Here is an 18476-nt window from a genome sequence, read left to right as displayed (position 1 = left end):
TCAGACACAGTCACATCTGAGAGCTCCTGAGCAGCTCAGCGGAGTAGCTGGGGTCAGCGGGTTCGCTCAGTGGTGGAAATCTTTCTTTCACCACGCAGATTTATTCAGGGTCTGGGGGATCAGACCAGTGAGCTTCCCCTCGCAGGCCTGCTTCCCCATCCTCTCTCGCCTTCAGGCCTTTGTTTTGAAGTGTTCAGGTGAATGCTCTCGTTATAGGTGGTGTGAATCATACCGGCTGTGTGTGTGTGTGTTTGTCAGAGGACAGTGAATCACATGACCGGATCCTCCATCAAATCTCCCTGACACAGAGTCATTGTTTGGTCAGCTGCTGTTCCCATTCATGAAAACTCAGCATCAGTCAGACTGTGTGGGTTCATTTCGGATCAATGAGTAAATCCACCTCTCCTTCATGAAAAACAACCACTGTTTATTGGATGTATGCAAAAACGCTTTATTTCCATTTTTTTTTCTTCCTTTTTCATACATTTCTTGTGTAATAAATAGACATGAGAAACAGGCTGATGCTTCAATCCTCTTCCCATGCCGATTCTGCACCTTTTTGTTTTTTTTTCTCCACACCGCAAACAACTTTTCATAGAATTTACAACAGAAAATAAAAAAACAAAGCTTGACACAAGCTGAATTTCCTGCTACCAGCTCATCGCTCGCCTCATATGTTACATAGACCTCTGAGCTGTGTTCATGTAGCAAATCCCAGGGAACAAAAATATATATATATTTATATAGTTATTCACAGTTACAGTATTTACATATTCTAGGATTACAAAGCAAATGGGCAGAAAATGAAGACGTTTCTACAAGAAACAATCTTTCAAAAAGGGAGGTGGAGACTTTTCCTGTACACAGTGGACCTTTCTTTAAATAAACAACCTCTGAAACCCTCAGATTCCTTTTACAGATCCCTGAAAATATCTTTAAATACTCAGTCTTTTGTTAAAAAAAAGAGAGAATTTCATCTTAAAAGTGTTACCCCTGTGAAGATAAAAAAGCTTTAGATCTTCTGTACAAGTAATCATATACAATATAAACATCACTGGTGAGAAAAAGAAAATCTCCACAATCAATCCAACTGAATGAAAAGCAATGACTGACTTGGTCTTGAGGGGGCAACTGATTGGCTAAGAGAGGGCGACCAGCTGAAGTGCAAGCCTCGAGTGCATTCTTTTTTTTTTTTTCTTTTTCTTTTTTATCTTAATGAATTTAGAAAGAAAGGGCGACCCCGGCGGACTCCAGTGAGGCCCGCCGGGGTCGCAAAAACACTTCTGTCTTGCAGGAAACACTGAACGCTGGTTGACAAATAACTGCTGCAGCTGAAGAGGAACCTGTGAGCACACAAACATGAGACGGTCACCCCTGGCACTGCTGAAGGAAGCCGAAACATCGCCATCAAACACCCACAGCGGTGACAAAAAAAAAAGAGAGAAAAAGGCAGCAGTTCTTTGCACATGCATGTGAACACAGCTCCAGGTGACAGCTCTCTGAAAAAACCAGATGTTTGCACCTGTCACCTGCCCGCTCAGGTAATAAACAGTTACACATTCATATGGCACTTAAAATGGGAAGTCAATATTTCTTCCAATGGTGGAAACTTTTCCAAACGCTGCCCAGCGGATGTAGTCAGGAATTTGTTACTTTTTCATTTGCTTTCTGCACGATCGGTCGGCCTTCTGCGCCGCGGCCTACAGGGGGCAGTGCACTCACGTTTACATACACTGAGATATGTTGATAAGTTCTCTCAATCAGAAGCCTGACACACACTCTCTCTCTCTCTCTCTCTCTCTCACACTCACACACTCACACACACACACACACACACACAAGTATAGTGTCTTTGAAGAAACAAGCAAGAGGAGATCTACCTAAACCAAACTGGAAAACACTGGAATATTAATACAAATTTTGCACGTCATCTTTAACTTTTTGCATAAACTAATAGGAAGCAGCATGATCCGTCATTGGCTGGTGAGAGCAGGTGTGATATCCAAATATTCCAGATTTTTTTTTTTTTTTTTTGAGGCAGGATTTAATCATTTTTGTTGCTTGAATTCTCTTTTTAATCAGTTTGATTGGTTTCCAAGAAAACTGGTGCAGAGGAGGTAGGAGCGAGAAAGCAGGGTTGCAGTCCGTGGCGGGCCGCGACACGCCGCCGCCGCTGCCGCCGTCCCGCCTGCTGCCGGATGGAAACAGCGCCGCCTGCCATCTGCTTAGGTGCCGACCACGACTTCCCCCACAGAGAGGCGTTTTCCTGGTGGGCTTGTGCGTCTCAACAGCGTTAGTAAGCAGCTGAACATGTGAGTCTGTGTTGATTTTTGTACCACGTGTGGTGTACGTAAAGCTTATGAGACTTAATGAGGGAAAAACTGTACAAAACCAGGACTGGACATAGGAGGGAACCGTGCTGAAATACTGTCCGACGTTGAGAGGAGGGGGAGAAAATGCTGCACCAGCAAGTCAAGTGTTGAGTAAATTCTGGGTCACTGGCATAAAAAACTATGCGTTTTTCATTTCAAGAGCACCATAAATCGTAAACGATCTAGAGTTAAACGTGTGAAGAGTGCCTTACAGGTAGCTGAACTCCATCCGGACGACTCGCAGGTTTCTGCTCCCAAACAAAACCTTCACTCTTCAGCTTCCTCCTCGTCCGGGGTCTCGACGTGCGCGCGTCTGGGGAAGTTTGAGGACAGCACTTGGCGAGGATGGACCTCGGATGGACGTTAATTGAGCGTTCCCCGACAGTTCTCTGCCCCACACAAACAGGGGATCTTCTCGTCCTCGATGGGGAACTTGTAGTCGTACGTGATCTCCTCGTTGACGTTAATGGGCTGCCTGGAGTAGATCACGATCTTCTTCTGGGACTCCACTGTGATGACCTTCGCATAACAGTTCGGCTGAAAGAAAACAATTAGAATATTAATATAATCAGAATGCTGTTGTTTTCCAGCTCTCTGTTTCATGCTTTTATAAAAAAAAAAAAAAAAAGGGACACCGTGCGGATGTTGTCTTACGTTGCAGCTGTGGTTGATGAAACGGGCGAAGTTGCCGCACTTCGTAGCATCTATGATGGTGTCGTGGTCGACACGGAACATGTAGCTGCTGCCGATGCCCTCCTCCTCGTAGCGCTTCTCCCGCATGTCCGCGATCACCTGCCAGTGGAAGATGGTCACTGCGTTACTCGTCGGTTCTGGCGCTTTCATAAACGATTCACATTCTGACCCTTGACCCCCATTAAGTGAGAAAAGTTTGTGACCTCGTTTAATTGGAGTGAAACCTGAGCGAAAGTTTAAGCTTTTTTTGTTGCAAACTGAAATGCATTTTGTAGCCCTCATGCACACAGTATAATCCATCATAAAGTGTGAATTATTCATATCAAATATTTCTTCATTATCAAATCCTGGAAAAGAAAATGTGAAACATATATCTATATTTTGGGTGAATAAGAAACTGTGACAGAAACTGTGTGTGTGTGTCAGATGAATGGAAGTCGACTGGTATGTAGTAATTGTTTCCATGGCTGCAGAAAACCTGCTTCAAACGAAGCAATCGACGGCCCCTCACCTGTCTGATGTTCTGCCCCACGTACTCGATCACCATTTCGTCCGCAGCAATGGGCTCCATAGCAAACAGACCCCAGTCGTGGATGTGCGACTTGCAGAATCTGATCTTTTTCTTACGGAACTGAGAAGAGAAAAGTGGAGCCAAGTGTCAGGAACGCTGTGGGCCAACTGTCTGCCTGTGCTGTGCCTGTCTGTCTGCTCACTGGACCAAAGTTCTGAGGGACTGTGTTTACCTTCAGCTGGTTGAACTTCAGCAGGTCACTGTCGCACGCGAACGAGGACAGCAAACGCCGCTGCTCCGACCGCCGCTCCGAGCCGGCTCTGGTGGAGGCGTGGACCTGTGCGGGAATACTCATACCCTGCAGAGGGAAGGTGGAGTCAGATGTGTTCGCTCACAGCACGTTCACATACATCTCATGTACAGACTGTTCTCTGCAGCCCACCTGTGTGTCGACCGGCGGCTCCTCTGACTGCAGCCTCGTGCTCTGGAGGTACTTGATCTTGTCCTTCTTGTCGATCTTGTAGTATCCCTCACTTCGCGCACAGCCGGTCATGTGATCCCTCATGCCGTCATCTCTCCTCTTTTTCTTCACCCAAGGGATGTTGGTAGGTGCAGGGGAGTCAAGGAAGACACTGAAAGGGCCTTGAACCGAAACACTTCTGAAGCTCAACAGATATTCAATACCAGCCAAAAAGTTCCTCACTTTCACCACCAGAGGGGGCTGCTATTTGATACACAGTACAAAACAACTATTCAAAAAAGAAGAGTGTTATTTCACTGGGCTGATCACCTAAAATGATTTGTGGAGCACTTTTTAACTTTGTTTTGGAAAGTGACACATACATTAATATTATTGATTGTGATTGCTGTATATCAGCCGATGTTAAGCAGTAAAGGATATGAGGATGGTTGACCCACAGTGTGTCGTTGAGCCAGTCGTTGCCGTTATCCTGCTGCAGCATCTTGTCATACGTGATCTGCAGAAGCCGCACGTCCTCCTCGTCTATACCTTCGTTCCAGATGTCATACAGGATGGTCATCTCCTCAAACTCAGTGCGCGGGGCGAAATATGGCCGGGGAGGCGAGGTGACGGGGGACAGGCTGTCCAGCAGCAGCTCCTCCCAGCCTCGCCGCGGCCTCCGTGCAGGCTTCACGACCACAGGCGCCTCTTCTTCGTAGGACTGGAAGCCGTCTTCCGCAGGCAAGACCGTCTGAGGCTCCACCTCTCGTTCCCGGAAGTCCAGGCTTGGGTGGTCGGGGGACTTAGCAGACATCCTTTGCATGGATAGATCGGCGAGATGTGCGTCGTGAGGCAGAGGGGTGGACTCAAATGAGAGCTCTGAAGACTCGTCAGCTGCAGAGGCAGCTGGGGTCTTCTTGCCTTTGGGACGTCCAGGTTTCCTCTTTGATGGGACAGTATCTGATGGCACAGGGATATCTACAGTGAGACCAGCAGGCAGATCTTCAGGGACACTGGCTGAATGCTCTGTCCCAGCCGACAGGGCCTGGTTAGGAAGGGCGCTGATGGGCGGCTCCTTAAAAACCGGTCTATCGTCCAGGCTCTCAGAGGATATTTTTCTATTAAGAGTCAGTGCTGTGGGGTCGGGGAAGACGGGGGTGAAGGTTAAGTCTCTTCCTGGAGTGCGGGGGACTCCGGCACTAAGGACAGGGGACTGCGCAGGGTAGGAAAAGGGGCTGCCAGGGATGTGAGGGGAGCTAAGCATCAGGCTGCTGCCCGTCAGCGGGGCATCGCTGCCGGGTGTGATGGGCACCGTGTCCGTGCTCTGGGACTTGCCCAGACTTCGGGCACGCTCCATCAGGTCCCTGCCCGGGGTGCGGGGGATATCCTCGTCTGTGGGGAGCCTGGCCCGCTGAGGGAGGTCAGGCAGGGGACCAGGGGGTGGATGAAGGAGGGAACGGCCTTCTACTGCCGGGTGAGGAGGGAGAGGGAGGTGCATTAAAGAAGCGGAGGCAGATTTGGGGACAGGCGTATTTGCATCTAGGTGGGATGGGGCTAGTGGACCGGGGGTGCAGGGAACTTCCTCAGGCTCTCTTTTACCTTTGGCTTTTGTCTCCTGGTAGCTGTCGGGCAGGGCGCCTGTGGGAGTGGGTGGCCGAATGTTTGCTACATGCTCCCGAGGTTCAGACTTCAGCACATGAACGCTGCCGTCCACGCTGATGTCTGGCTCTTTGACTACAAGACGAGAAAAAGGATTCATTTCATTCAAGCTGTGAAAACGATACTTCAAAATCATGAAGAGCTCTGGAGAAATTCTACACGTTTGACCTGAATAATACAGATTTAGGAGCAGACGCTCACCTGAGATGCCTTTAGGTGACGGCGGCTTCGAGTCCTTCATCACCTCCTCCTCGGGACTAGGAGGTCTGCGTTTGAGCTTGCTGCTTTGCACCTCCCTGCTCCTCTGGTCCTCCTTATCCTCCAGGACTGGTCCCGGAGAAGGGCTTTGTGCCATCATCTCTGCCTCCCTCTCCTCTTCATCAGAGGAGGAAGATGAAGAGGATGAAGAGGACGAGGAGGTCTTGGCCTCTTTGCCTTCAGCCTCCACATCGTGTGCCGTCGCCGCCTCTTGTTCCTCCTCATCCTCGTCCTCTTCTGAGCTTAACTCGTACTCAGAGGAGCTGTCTCCTGAGGAGTCTGAGCTGGTCTTGGAGGAACTTGAACTCTCGGCTTCTGCAGATACGAAGCAAAGAAAAGTTAAATTACACACAACAGACTCAAGAAAAACAAAAAAAACTGTCTGTTGCTGTCTGATATTTTAAATACCGTCATCCGACGAATCTGAGGAGGTGCTCTCACTGGATGAGTCTCCCTCGTCTTCATCATCACCCTCCTCATCGCCACTTTCCTAAGAGATGATTACAAATCATAAGATTTTGTTAAAAATGCACAAATATTCAATGCAGACTGTGACACACAGATACACAATTAACAGTCATTTCTGAGAGGACTTACATGGCCTAACAGCCTATCAGAAGCTTTCGCTTCATCGGGCTCCTCCTCCCTGTCAGATAATGACTCCTCCTCTTTCCCCGAGGTGTCCAGCTCCTCCTCTCCCTCACTGTCCAGTTCAAGTGGCCGCGAGTGCCGTCGCTTTGATGCCATACCGTCGGCGTCCATTTTGGAATCATCTGAGGGGAGCTCAGCCGGGTCTCGATCGCGGTCTGACAGATTAACCACGAGATACATGAGTTGTTAGCAAATTTCATAACAGCAGTAGAACTACGAGTGTAAACGTGTGGCCCAAAGAGAATTTGCTCTGTTGTATTGACAGCGGAGAGGTTACCTTCATCCTCCAGCTCGTCATCGACTGGCGTTGAAGGCCGGGCTCGTTTGCTGTCCCCTGCTGATGCAGCCTCAGGTGGGTCCTTTCTCTTCACCTGAACACAACACACAACCGTTGACCACTGACAGGAAACTCAACCGGTGGAAAACATAAGAGACTCCCTCTGTGTCCGTGTGCACCAGAAGACAAATTTCAATGCTCACCTTGAAGGAGGGCAAGCGGATGGCTCCTCGCAGACCGATTCCCAGGCCCATTCCCTCGTAGCCCAGTCCCTCGCCCTTGTTCCAGTTCTCCAGCAGACTTGAACCCATCGTCTCTTTGGGTTTTGGTCTTTCTTCTTCCTTCCCCTCTGTACCCTTCACTGGTGTCAAAGATGCCTGGGAGATAAAGAGCAGGATCCTTAATGCACTATACAACACTATAATAAACAATACAAACGTGCAAGAGTCAATTTTTGTGACTGGATTAAGTTGACAGATCAATTTTCATGAAGCACATGTTGCTCCCACTTGAGAATCTGGAACCGGTGTATATTTGCCATTTAACCTTGATAAGACAATTAAACAATCAATTGAGTCATCTTCTCACCCACTGTTTGCTTCACAGCAACAACCACAATCGAAACAACTGTCAGAATTACATAGAGAGGTTGTTTTAATTCCTCTTTAAATAATCTGCAACTCACCTTTGCAGAGCGTTCCTTCTTATCCCACCAGTCATCAAAGGCTCTAAAAGCCACCACCTCCACCATTTTGCGGTTGAGGTCCCTCTTCATGATGGCCTTCAGCTCTTTGACAATGACCAGGAGCACACCGTCAACAGTGGCCTTGTGGGGATCCTCCTTTTTGGTCTCATATCCAGGAGGAGGAACAGTAGGGTTGAACTTTGGTATACTCGGATGCTGCCACTGTTGTCCGGGTGCTCCTGCGCCACTAGCAGGTGTGGCGCCCATAGACAGAGGAGGGTATGGTCCCCCAAATGGCCCAGATGCACCACCGTCCATAAAATGTGGATAAGGATAGGGCCCTCTCGTCTGAGCCATGCGACTCAACATCTGCTGCTGCATCTGGAAGGACATGGGAACGGTGCTCCACTGTTCCCACCGCAAGCAGTTCATCAGCTCCATCTGCATCAGAGGCATCATGCTATGAGGGTAGGGGCCCATGTGTGGCAGCATGTGGGGAGGCACTCCGGGATGACCGGCCAGGTGAGCAGGATGCCCCGGGACGGCAGAGTGAGGGGCCAGGTGGTGGTGTGGGATCGGGAAGCCGGCCTGGTGTGGGAGAGGGGGGAAGCCGGGAGGAGGGATGGAGATGGTCTGCATCGGTGACACTGCTGAGTTTACAACAATGCCCTTTCCACAGTCTCCGCTGCTGATCGGAGTCCCTGGCATCTCATCGTCAGAGATTTCCATGTCTTCTCCTGACGACTGGTGACCCTGAGAGAAAAGGGGACAGCCTGTCAGGACTCCGCAAGGTCGACATCTCTTTTTCACAGGTTACACAAGTGCAATTATCTGCCCCTTTTTATCTCTATGATAACGGAGCAAACACCATCTACTTCTGAAGACCTTACGATAAGGTCAGAAAGCTCAGGAAAAGGCGAGCAATGTCTTCGTCTGCATTAACATGAATTCTGCGTCGAATTTGACATTTTTTCAATAAAAGGTCTGATACAATAGAGCTTTAGTAAAGATACAAAACAGTGATTGTCTTTGGATACCTTACTTTAAGAAAAAATAAACGTTTACTTAACAAAACAAGCAGAAGTTCTCAAATGTTTAATGTCCAGAAACAAGCAGCCATGAGTTAACTTTGCATGAGTGAAACTGGCAGATTTAAAAAATAAATAAATCAGGAAATATCTGATCAAAGAATAAATAAACAAGATTGCGAATCTGACCGGGCTGCAGCACTCAGTGCTGTAGGTCGGACAGTTTGGTCAATGCAAAAAAAAAAAAAAAAAAAAGCACTGAGGTCTGTGAGTTACTCAAAATAAGGGCACCAAATGATGAAAGGGCTGATGTGGGTTCAAAGTTTAGCATTCGTGCGAGCACAGTCAAACACACCTGCCCGTGTCGGTGGTCAGCATGTTTCCAAACAGAGTTGTTTGCTCAAGTTCACACTATTTATTCCTCAGACCAGACTGGATAATATGAATGCGACACTTGCACCATTAAACATATCAGCTCTGAATTCTCTTCCCAGCTGTTTGTTATTCTAAACGGATCTCTGTTACAAGTTCTGCAGAGACTATGTAGAGTAAACTCAGCATGGGAGTGGCGTCGTTACCCAAATGACCTGTTTGCAGTGCTCGCTTTGTGATAACTTGAAATGTGAGACACGAGACGCTGCGGCCAATCCTGACTGTCAGGCTCAGCAAAACCAGGAAGTGTGGTGCTGAATGGGGCCAACAGCCAAACTGTTGTCGTCCATGTGAGCGTGTGTTGGAGTGTTAGAAAGAGGAAACAAGAGTGTTCAATTCCCCAACAGCGCAACAGCTCTTATTTCTCCTTTCAAAGCGCAGCACAGAGTGTAGAAATACAACAACACAGGCCAGATGGTGTTACTGTGACTTCAAGCAGGGAGATCAGCTTCATATGAATGTGAAGGTATTTGTGAGGCTGCAAGTTATTCATTGAAAACTTTTCATTCAGAACTTTTTCCCACTGTTCTACCTGCTTTTACATGCATATTCAGAGACTACTGCGCTAACAAACACACCTTTTTAAAGGTATTTCTGAGACAAATGTCGTTTTAAAGACGTTGCTTCTGTTCACACACCAAACAGCATCAGTTAACTGAAACAGCAGACATCTTTTTCTGCGGTAGCTTCATACATGGATTGTTGTGAAACCGGAACTTCCTTTTCAAGGCAGAATGAAACAAAAGAGAAAGTTTACTACTACCAACGTGCACTGAAACGAGACCTCACTTCCTGTGTCCTCTGCGTAACTGTCATTCAACACTGTGAGTGCACAGCAGCACCATGCTGTTATCAACTCATAAAAACTATCAATGCCAGCTCATCTCAGCGACATGTTAAAGTGCCCTTTAATGTCACACGCAGTTACCTGTTTCATGCAAATGTGAGAAAACAGTCTTTGTCTTACCGTGTCCATTTTATCAGTGGGAGTGTGGCCTCGGAAATGTCCATCTTTGAGGTCACTGTTGCTCGTCTTCTCCTGGACAGGAGAGCTGACTCTCTTGAGCAGGGAGGCAGTTCCAGGAATCGGCTCTTCATCTTCCGAGTCTGGCAGTGGGGTCGGGCTGATGTCCTCCAAGCCTGTGCTCGAGGGACGGGAATTTTGCTGGCCCCCTTGGGAGCTGCTCGTGTAAGGGGGAATGGGGGATAGCTGAGAGGACGAGGAGGAAATAGGACTTCCCTCCATTCGCACCTCAGTGTCCGAGTCTCGCTCCTCCAGGAACGGCAATAGTTTTGTCCTTTTCTCCTTGAGGAGCATCTCGATGCGGGAGTCCAGGCTATTGCGCTCTGGATCCAGTGTGGGGGAGCCAGGTGAGGGGCAGTGCTCTGGCGTTTGTGGAGGAGGGGTGGTTGGATGGGGCACAGGCTCCGGTGGGGGCTCTGGGATCGGAGGAGTTTCTGGTCTCTCCTTGACGGGCAAAAAGTCAGTGGCGGCGGCCAGAGGTGGCTGCGGCGGTCGGAGGTACTCACCCTCCCTTTGGGCCGGGTGATGGAAAGCTGGCTCTGACGGGGGGAACGCAGGGGGCAAAGGAGCCTGGTAGGGCGAGAAGGCGGACTTGAAGTTGGGCGTAGCGGGGGGAGGCGCTGTGTAGGTGAAGGAGGGGGTGGAGGGTGGAGGTTCTGGTGGGGTGAGTTGGTGCTGTTTGAAGGGAGCCTGTTCGGACGTCGTACTTCGGTACATGTTGCTGCGATACTGAGGCCTCTCCGGTCTGCGGTTGTACGCATCCTGGAACTTGCTCTCATGTCTGCGAGACTTGTAACCTCCGGAGCTCTCGGGCCGGCTGGCCTGGTACGCAGGTGTGGACTGCCGACTGGAGTAATTGGAGTCTTGAGAAAAGGGCGTACCTGTCTGGCGTGGGGTATGAGGGGTTCCCTGGGACTGCGGCGTGTCCTGCCTTAGGCTGGAGTAGCCCGTCTCCAGGGACAGGGGAGTGGTGGAGCTGCTGGGTGGCAATGTTCCTCCAACAGCAGACATGCTGCTCTCTGACAACCTGCGGATGGGCTCGCAGGCCTGCGGGGAGACAAACAGGATGGGGATGAGTCGAGGTGTCACAGAAAAACATGCACACTGTTAAAATCACAGCTAAAAAAGTTAAACACTCCCGACACTTTCTTGAGAATGTTTTTAAGTTCTAACTTGTGCTGTCATGCTAAAGAGCTGGATGATTGCCTGGGCGATCTCATGCCACAAGGCCAAAGTGCAGGTTTCAATGGCATTTTTGATTTCAGTCCACAGGCAGGGGTCTGGATCACATTTCCTCTGCTCTACTCCACCACCTGCTGCGCTGATAAAATGGATCGTACATAAGGCTTAGATTGGCAAGTTGGTTTACTTCGATAAAGTAACGCTACAGTTCAGTAATCACATCTGCACGACAGAATGCAACTGCTCTCCAGGCTGACCTTGCAAAAACCAGCAGAGGCTGTACTAAATCATATCATTATCTAACTCCCACTGTCAGAGTTAAGGGAGTGATTTCACAAAAACAACAATCCTGCATAACAAATGAATAAAAAAATCTATTTTGCATATAGTTAGAAGACTCTTTACCAGTAAGGCTTCTGCCAGGCTGCGAGGGGAAACTTCCCTGGCCTCCTCTCCACCGACAGGCAGGGTCCGCGGAGTGTAGCTGCCATTCATCAGGAGCTGGAAGTACCTGAGGCGATTCTCACCTGCAGAATGGTAAACATGTGTGGGTCTGATGCCAAGTTTATGAAGCAGGCTAAATGCCAGGGAGCTTTATTGAAGCTCGTCTAACCCAAACCCAAAAGTAAACACTTGTCGGAACACAGTAGGAGCCTTACAAACTAATATTCTGCACTGTTTATAAATATTGTTAATATATCGTAATCCAAAACATGTGATGCACACAGCAGATGCAGTAATAACATGGCCTGATCATGCCTTCAAAGAATTAACATATCCTACACAATATGCAACACTTGCCAACTCCAATTCTTATTTAGATTCTTTAAAACAATAAATGCCAGTAAGAACTGCACAACACTGTAATTAAATCACACAGAAATGAGCACAGATGCCAAACTGTTGCCAGTCAAATAAGAAATACTCAACAATGCCCTGAGAGGAACTTAAGTTTCTGTTCTGCATCAGTAGTCGTGGAATAAAAACTAAGGGGAAAAAAAGGGAAAAAACGACTAAAATTCAAGCGTATTTCGTTTCAATGTGACTCAACAGGGACGATGTGAAGGGGAGAGGACTCTGACAGATCGCGTCTGTTTGTTTACAGGTCTGAAATTATGCACAGTGGGAGTACATGGCACCCTCAGCTCTGGGCTTGTGGGAGCAGGATAACATTCAATGAAATTCAATTATCCCACGTTACCAGGCAACGCACGTAAATTCACACACGTGACCCCTGTCCTCCGAATGATTCAAAAAAACAAGGCAACGTTTCCACGTACAGCATCGCTTCGCTCCTGCAGCGGAGTGCCGGCTGATCGTGCTTAAATGTAGGTTACTCGTCTTTTCCTCGAACAGCTGAATCTCTGTTTACCTTTCGGGTCCAGCTCCACGTGGATGATGTTTCCCATAACAGACGTGTCGTGGAGCGACTGCACGGCCACTTTGGCGGCTTTCACGCTCTCAAAAACAACTTTGGCAATCCCCAGGTGCTTCTTGTTCTTCGGATTGTACAAGATCTCCACCTCCTCGATTTCTCCAAATTTCTTGCACATGTCGGTAAGAAATCCTTCCCTGATGTTGTCGTTCAGCCTGGCGAACGTCACCTCCTTTGGAGGCACGGGGCCGATGTAACACTCATCGATCTGAAGGAGGAATGAGGAGAGTTAATGTCGTGAGTGCTTTGGGGTCAATGTTGCGCCATGTGGGGTCATTTCTGACAGCTGAGATAAGAACAGCAGTGCCAGAGAGGGAACGATGAACATGCAAATCCAATCAGCCCTCTGCACACATCAGATTGTGCTAATTTTGGATTTTACAGCCCTGCGACAATCATACTTTCACTCCACATCCCAAAGATGACTGAAGGGGGGTGTGTCTGCAACTTTTGACAGCCCCCGTTTTCCACATGGAAAAAGCGGGCATCGTGCTTTCTGTCAGAGTAGATACCTTAAACTTCGGCACCGGAAGGTCCGTCTCTTTGTACTTCGTCCAGAGACGACCGATCCTCGGGTCTCGGACGATGTCCACTGGTGAAATCCCGGGGTTCTGTGGGAGAGGAGGAGAGGGGGAGACACAATACTGTTATCCATCCCATTCAGAACTTCACACAGCTCGAACTTGTTGCAAAGTACTTTTGCGCAATCCGGACGCGACGTTTGATCAAAACGAGCGCCTCCGACACGCCGCTCGAGATGCTGGAACATGCCCGTGGCCGGCCACGGCAACACGGCCGCATTGTAACCTATCATGGAGGTCGGCTACTCGGTTACTATTGTAGCCGCGTCAAATGCGGTCCACTTACGGGCATGCTGAAAGTCTGCCCATCGTAGCGATACAGCTTGTGGGATCCCTTCTTCAGCGCCGGGTCGATGATCAACTTGTAACTTCTCCAGTGGTGACTCCGCTTCTCCGCCGAGCCGCAGACGGGATGACTGTCCATGCCGTTCGCCAAACCTGAAACGACAGGCAGCGACAGGGAGAGAGGAGCTACCGTGAGACAACGCTTACCACGGTCCCGTTAGCAGCCCCCAACACTTTGTAGCAGCCAAACGTTACAGATGGGTGACTTCGGTGGAAGGGGGTAGCCCAAGTGAGAGCGAAAACGGGATCTAGCGTATATCCCAGTTACGGAAAACAGGCATTAGGAGGGCTGGAGAAAGAGGAAAAAAAAGAACAAGCTTACTTGAACTCTGCTTTCTGCCATGGTCTTCGTTCAGTCTGTTTCTTTCGCCTGGCTTGGACATGGTTCGTCCGATCGAGTAATTTCTCTTTGATTGATGAAACGACGGAAATCGCTTTCCTTTCGCCGCTTACATTACATGATTTAGCTTGAAGAATACTGCCTCCTTTTCGGCGAGAGCCAACACATATTGTGTGCCTCTGGTCTCTAGCTTCTGTCTCTCCCACAATACACCGCTAGGCTTGCCCACCTCCGATGCTAGCCGCACATTCGCTACGAACTTATTTCTATTTCCACCGCTCGTTTAACGCTCATATCATCTCGTATAAAGTGCTTATATTTTTAAACCACGTTCGTGTGCATAAGTGAGTTTATTCCGGGACTGGCAAACAGTTTTGTGTCGCCAAACCTCGGAATTGTTTTTTTTGTGTCGAATCTGCCGGTTGCATTTACTCAAAATGGCAAACACAAGATAGACACAGGGGGCAATATCTTCTTAACTGCCACCACAGGCAATAAAAATGATTCGCTCGCAGGTGTTCTGTGTACAGACCAGCGGCCGTTCACAAATTCAAACATGTTAGGCCTTATTTGAAAACGCAGACAAGTCAATGGGGATCCCGCAGCTGTTGTTGTTGAGCAGGGAGATAGAATTTTAATACGAAACTCGGTTGGTAAGGAGTCGAATTTAACAGTCAAGCTAACGTTTGTAACCGTTGGAATGCGACGGTTTATTACGTCTTTCTGTCAGTTAATCCGGACCAACAAACTAACCGATGTGCGAGTCCTCGCTTTTACAAGTACAAAACAACTGTGGAGCTTTAATTTTTCTATAACCTCAAACCCGTGTGGATTTCTCGTGTTGAATTCTTTTTTTGGTGAACTGTTTGTGTCGAACAAACTGGATTTTGGTTGACATTGCCTGGTGTTTTGCAGTGCTCGGGCAATTGGCTGGTTAACAGCGGCAGCTCGGCGGGCCAATCAGAGCGCAGCAGCAGAGGAGCTGTCTGCTATTAGAAGCACGGCTCAGGAGTCCTTCAACAGAGAGCAGAGAGAGGGGGCCGCGCGCTCCCGGCAGCCATTTTCCTAAAACAGGACTCAATGGCCTATATGGGTTTCCTTTGTTCCAAAAGGGATCTTACACTTGATTTCCTCATCTCTCACGGACTATGATAATACTATGATTCCTCCTTTTAAAGGATTGAGAAGAAGGAAGAGAATGTACTGGATGTGATACCCTGTGACATTTTGAGCCTTTTTTCCTCTGCCTGGAATCCATCTTTGTCTTAACTAGGTCATGGCACACCCATTAAAATAGTATTTATATTTCTTAAGTGAAAAGAAACCAAATGTTGTGAATAAACAGCTTTATGATTTTGGAGATGTGGCATTAGAAAAAAAAAACACAGTTAAAGTGACAGTGTGATGGCTGATTGTTGGCATTGCACTTATGGCCTTACAGTATATGAGTAGCAATGAGTAAGTTAAAACTCTTTTCAAATAATTGAACCGTTTTTGGTAATTTAATACTGTAAAATGTGAGGCATGCAGCTACTGTTATTAAAAGTGTTTTCTGTCAGTTAAACTATAGATCATTAATTTTAATCACATAAATGGCAAATGTTGATTCAATATGTTCACTGGCATGCTGACATATAAATCTACAGCCTACAGTCCACGTTGTATACCACTGCTCCTCAGATGACAGAAAGCAGGCCACAGGTAACTAATGGCCTTTTGCTAAATAGCATTTTTGACTGTTGATTGATAACTCCTTTGCTTTGATGAATGACTTTAAAACACTTTCTTCTCACAGCAGCATCGCTAAACACCCTGGTGGCTTGTGTTGTGCACTTCCTACAACTGTGAAGACAACTGCAAGCACGATTAGGTTTGTGCTGTCCATTTGCCATTTAAGAGCCAAACGCGTCCAAAGTGTAAACGTCGGCTTGACCTTGCTTCAAGGGCGTATTTACATTTCTAAATAAGCCCAGCCAGGTAGTCGTTTTTTATTTTATTTTTTTTACAGTTTCTACAACGGTTAAAAAAATAGCCTGTCAAACCTAAGAGGAAACAGATGGAGGGAAAACTCTTATGGTGAAAATATTTACCTCAGCACTTTGGTGAAATGCAGTTAACAGGCCTAAACGCAGGGGCAGGAGGAATGCTTTCAGCTCCATCTTCGGATCCTCTAATAATGGCATTAATAAGGGGTGGGAAAGCGTCTCCTGAGAAGGAAGGAATCCATTAGCACGACAGAAAGATCTCTTTTGACAACTTTTTGATCAGTGGTAGGCATTGCCTCTCAGCCAGCGAATATGCATCTTCAAGCATCATCTGTGTGGGCAATATGCAAAACCATCTCCTCTCTCTCCTTGAAGACAGGATTGCAGTCAAGTATAACCTGCTTCCATTTCGACATTTCTAACAGAGCCACATCATATTAAACCACAAGGAAGTGTTGTTTTGAAAGGTAATGGATTTTGAGCTATTTCACTGAATTTGCCAGTTTATATGTTTAAGTGTTAATATGATAGAGGACAGACAACATGAACATTAACTGTGGTTAAAACGTTATCATCAAATATATTGACTTTTGTAAAATGTAAGCCATATTTTTGATGGATATTGCACACTTACAGTTAGTATTCAAAACATGTAATCCAAGTCTTAAACGAGCAAAGGAGTCTTATGGGGAGAAATCTCGTATATTTCACTGCTTCCCCTTGTCCAGAGACCCTGTGGTGAAATGTAGGCTACATTTGTTCAATGGTTTCTCTGCTGTCCTCTTGTCTCAAAATGGCTTCTTTACAGACAAAGGAGAGCACTGTGCTGTGAATTGTTGCTGCGCCATAACTGGGTGAGGCTCGTTCACACGGGGAAGAGTCAAGTTTTTCTCGGTGATTCAACAGGAAGTCTTTACAGCGCCCGACACATGGGTGATTTTACTCGAATGGGTGCACGTTTATGAAGAAATACGAAGAAAAATAGTCGACAGTGCGTGTAGAGAAGGAAACGTTAATAAGGCGGCGTGTGCAGGCAGCCGGTTGCTGGGCTGACTCGCCCTGGCAACGGCAGTAATCCGAGAGCTCTGGACGGTTGCCATGGGAGCTCGAGCGTGTTGCTGCACCCCCACACTGCCATATAAGGTCATCGGGAATCGTCTGCATTAGCCCTGCTGTTTTTGTATCTGGGTGAAAATAACACTGTGGCTGCTTCGGGCTTCCGCGCGTGCTCTCTGGCTCGAGACAAAGCCCGGCGAATCACCAGCATCGAGTGCTCGAAGCGCCGTAGATCAGATAGTATAAAATAACACGATGCGATTTTATCTGTTGTTCGGTAAAGGAGTTGAAAATAGAGGGAGGGTCTGTATTCGCGTGCAGTTAAGTGGTATGTAAGTGCGCCACTTTGGTAGTGTGAGACGCTCTCTTTTTTTGGTGTGTGTAGAGTGTATGAGGACACACAATTCGTAGTCGGTGTGTCAGCGGCCTGTTTTTCTTGTTATCCACTCCTATATCCGGCTGCCAAGTGCGCACGTACCACCATTTGCAGGTCACGAGGCTGTAAACGCCATTCCTGTCGATCCAACCCTGCTTTCTAGACTCCCCCACCCCCAGTGCAAAGGAGACAAAATAGTGAAGAAGGTTTTAAGTGTAACAAAGGTGAAAATTTTGCGTTCAAATCCGCCAGTGAGGTTATTTCTAGGCCTTTGTTTGGAAGGGAGAGAGAGAGAGGGGAAAAAAAAAAAAAAAAAAAACCTCCCCGGTGGGTTGCGCCATTCAGCCCCGCGCGCCGCTGACAGACTGGAATATTCCACACAGAGGACTGGCCTCTCTTCTGCTGGACAGCTGTCTCTGTGCTCGGCGAAAAACTCTTTTTGACAATTATTGCTCTTTGTTTATTAATTGATGAAAAGGGGCTGTACACGTATGGATATTTTGTACACCTACAGGACAATTTAACATCCTTCATAGGCTACGTTATTCATATGTTAGGCTGCCAGTTTCACCTTGTAAGTCAAACAAGCACTCTTTTTATTATTATTATTATTATTATTATTATTATTATTATGATACAGGCATTTTTCATAGATTGTGCTACACCATACTGTATTGTAGAAGGAAATGGGGCATATGAACGGTGTGTGGCTACTTGTGTGGAGTCAGAAAAAGCAGGCAGCCAGACAAACTGCTAGATGTCCTCTCTGTCTTTGTGTGTTCAGCCTTTTATTCTGACGGACTGTTCACTGAATTATTGTGAATCCAATCAGGTATCCTGCCGCTTTGTGTTTCTTCTTCTTTCTTTATTATTTGTAGATTCACTGCTTGGATTTTCCATGCAGATTGGTGCTACTGTGCTTACTTTAAACACTGGCTTTTCTTCTTTCTAGCTGTTAAGAATTTGCATGTCTTTTGTATTACTGGTGTAATATTCCACAGTTTGGTTTGTGATTTCATCTCTTTTACTTGGCAGTATTATCACTTTGTCTGTGTGTGTCAGATGTTTGAATAAATAGATCATACACTCATTTTTATGTTTTATTATTGTGGAATCTGAAGCAGAT

At 47.3% G+C, this 18476-nt stretch overlaps 1 protein-coding gene and 1 long non-coding RNA gene across 2 annotated transcripts; one reads left to right on the top strand and one right to left on the bottom strand.

Moving 5' to 3' along the window:
- Positions 1-2016: 2016 nt before the first annotated feature.
- Positions 2017-14132, bottom strand: setd1ba (SET domain containing 1B, histone lysine methyltransferase a). The gene is made up of 18 exons (XM_076758086.1): positions 13916-14132; positions 13535-13686; positions 13180-13278; positions 12605-12875; positions 11638-11759; positions 9994-11097; positions 7567-8319; positions 7085-7258; positions 6882-6975; positions 6551-6759; positions 6362-6443; positions 5897-6268; positions 4478-5770; positions 4019-4185; positions 3809-3934; positions 3577-3696; positions 3027-3164; positions 2017-2909 (listed from the first exon to the last, which is right to left on the bottom strand). Exons 1-18 carry the CDS (start codon positions 13974-13976, stop codon positions 2736-2738), a joined length of 5511 nt encoding a protein of 1836 aa, XP_076614201.1. The 5' UTR covers positions 13977-14132; the 3' UTR covers positions 2017-2735.
- Positions 14133-15504: 1372 nt separating this feature from the next.
- Positions 15505-16863, top strand: LOC143337763 (uncharacterized). Its single transcript, XR_013079200.1, has 4 exons — positions 15505-15634; positions 15729-15803; positions 16294-16385; positions 16727-16863. It is a non-coding gene; the product is annotated as an uncharacterized LOC143337763 (long non-coding RNA).
- Positions 16864-18476: the final 1613 nt, after the last annotated feature.

The sequence above is a fragment of the Chaetodon auriga genome, chromosome 19 (assembly GCF_051107435.1).
Source record: "Chaetodon auriga isolate fChaAug3 chromosome 19, fChaAug3.hap1, whole genome shotgun sequence".
Lineage (NCBI taxonomy): Eukaryota > Metazoa > Chordata > Actinopteri > Chaetodontiformes > Chaetodontidae > Chaetodon > Chaetodon auriga.
Note: the sequence above shows the minus strand (reverse complement) of the source record. Positions and strands in the feature narration are given on the sequence as shown.

Excerpts from the sequence above, each read along its gene's own strand:
- setd1ba (XM_076758086.1), bottom strand. The coding sequence starts at position 13,976 with ATGTCCAAGCCAGGCGAAAGAAACAGACTGAACGAAGACCATGGCAGA. Across the intron at positions 8,320-9,993 it reads CCACTGATAAAATGGACACG|GGTCACCAGTCGTCAGGAGA; the intron begins GTAAGACAAAGA and ends CTTTTCTCTCAG. Across the intron at positions 4,186-4,477 it reads ACTGTGGGTCAACCATCCTC|CTACCAACATCCCTTGGGTG; the intron begins ATATCCTTTACT and ends ACTCCCCTGCAC.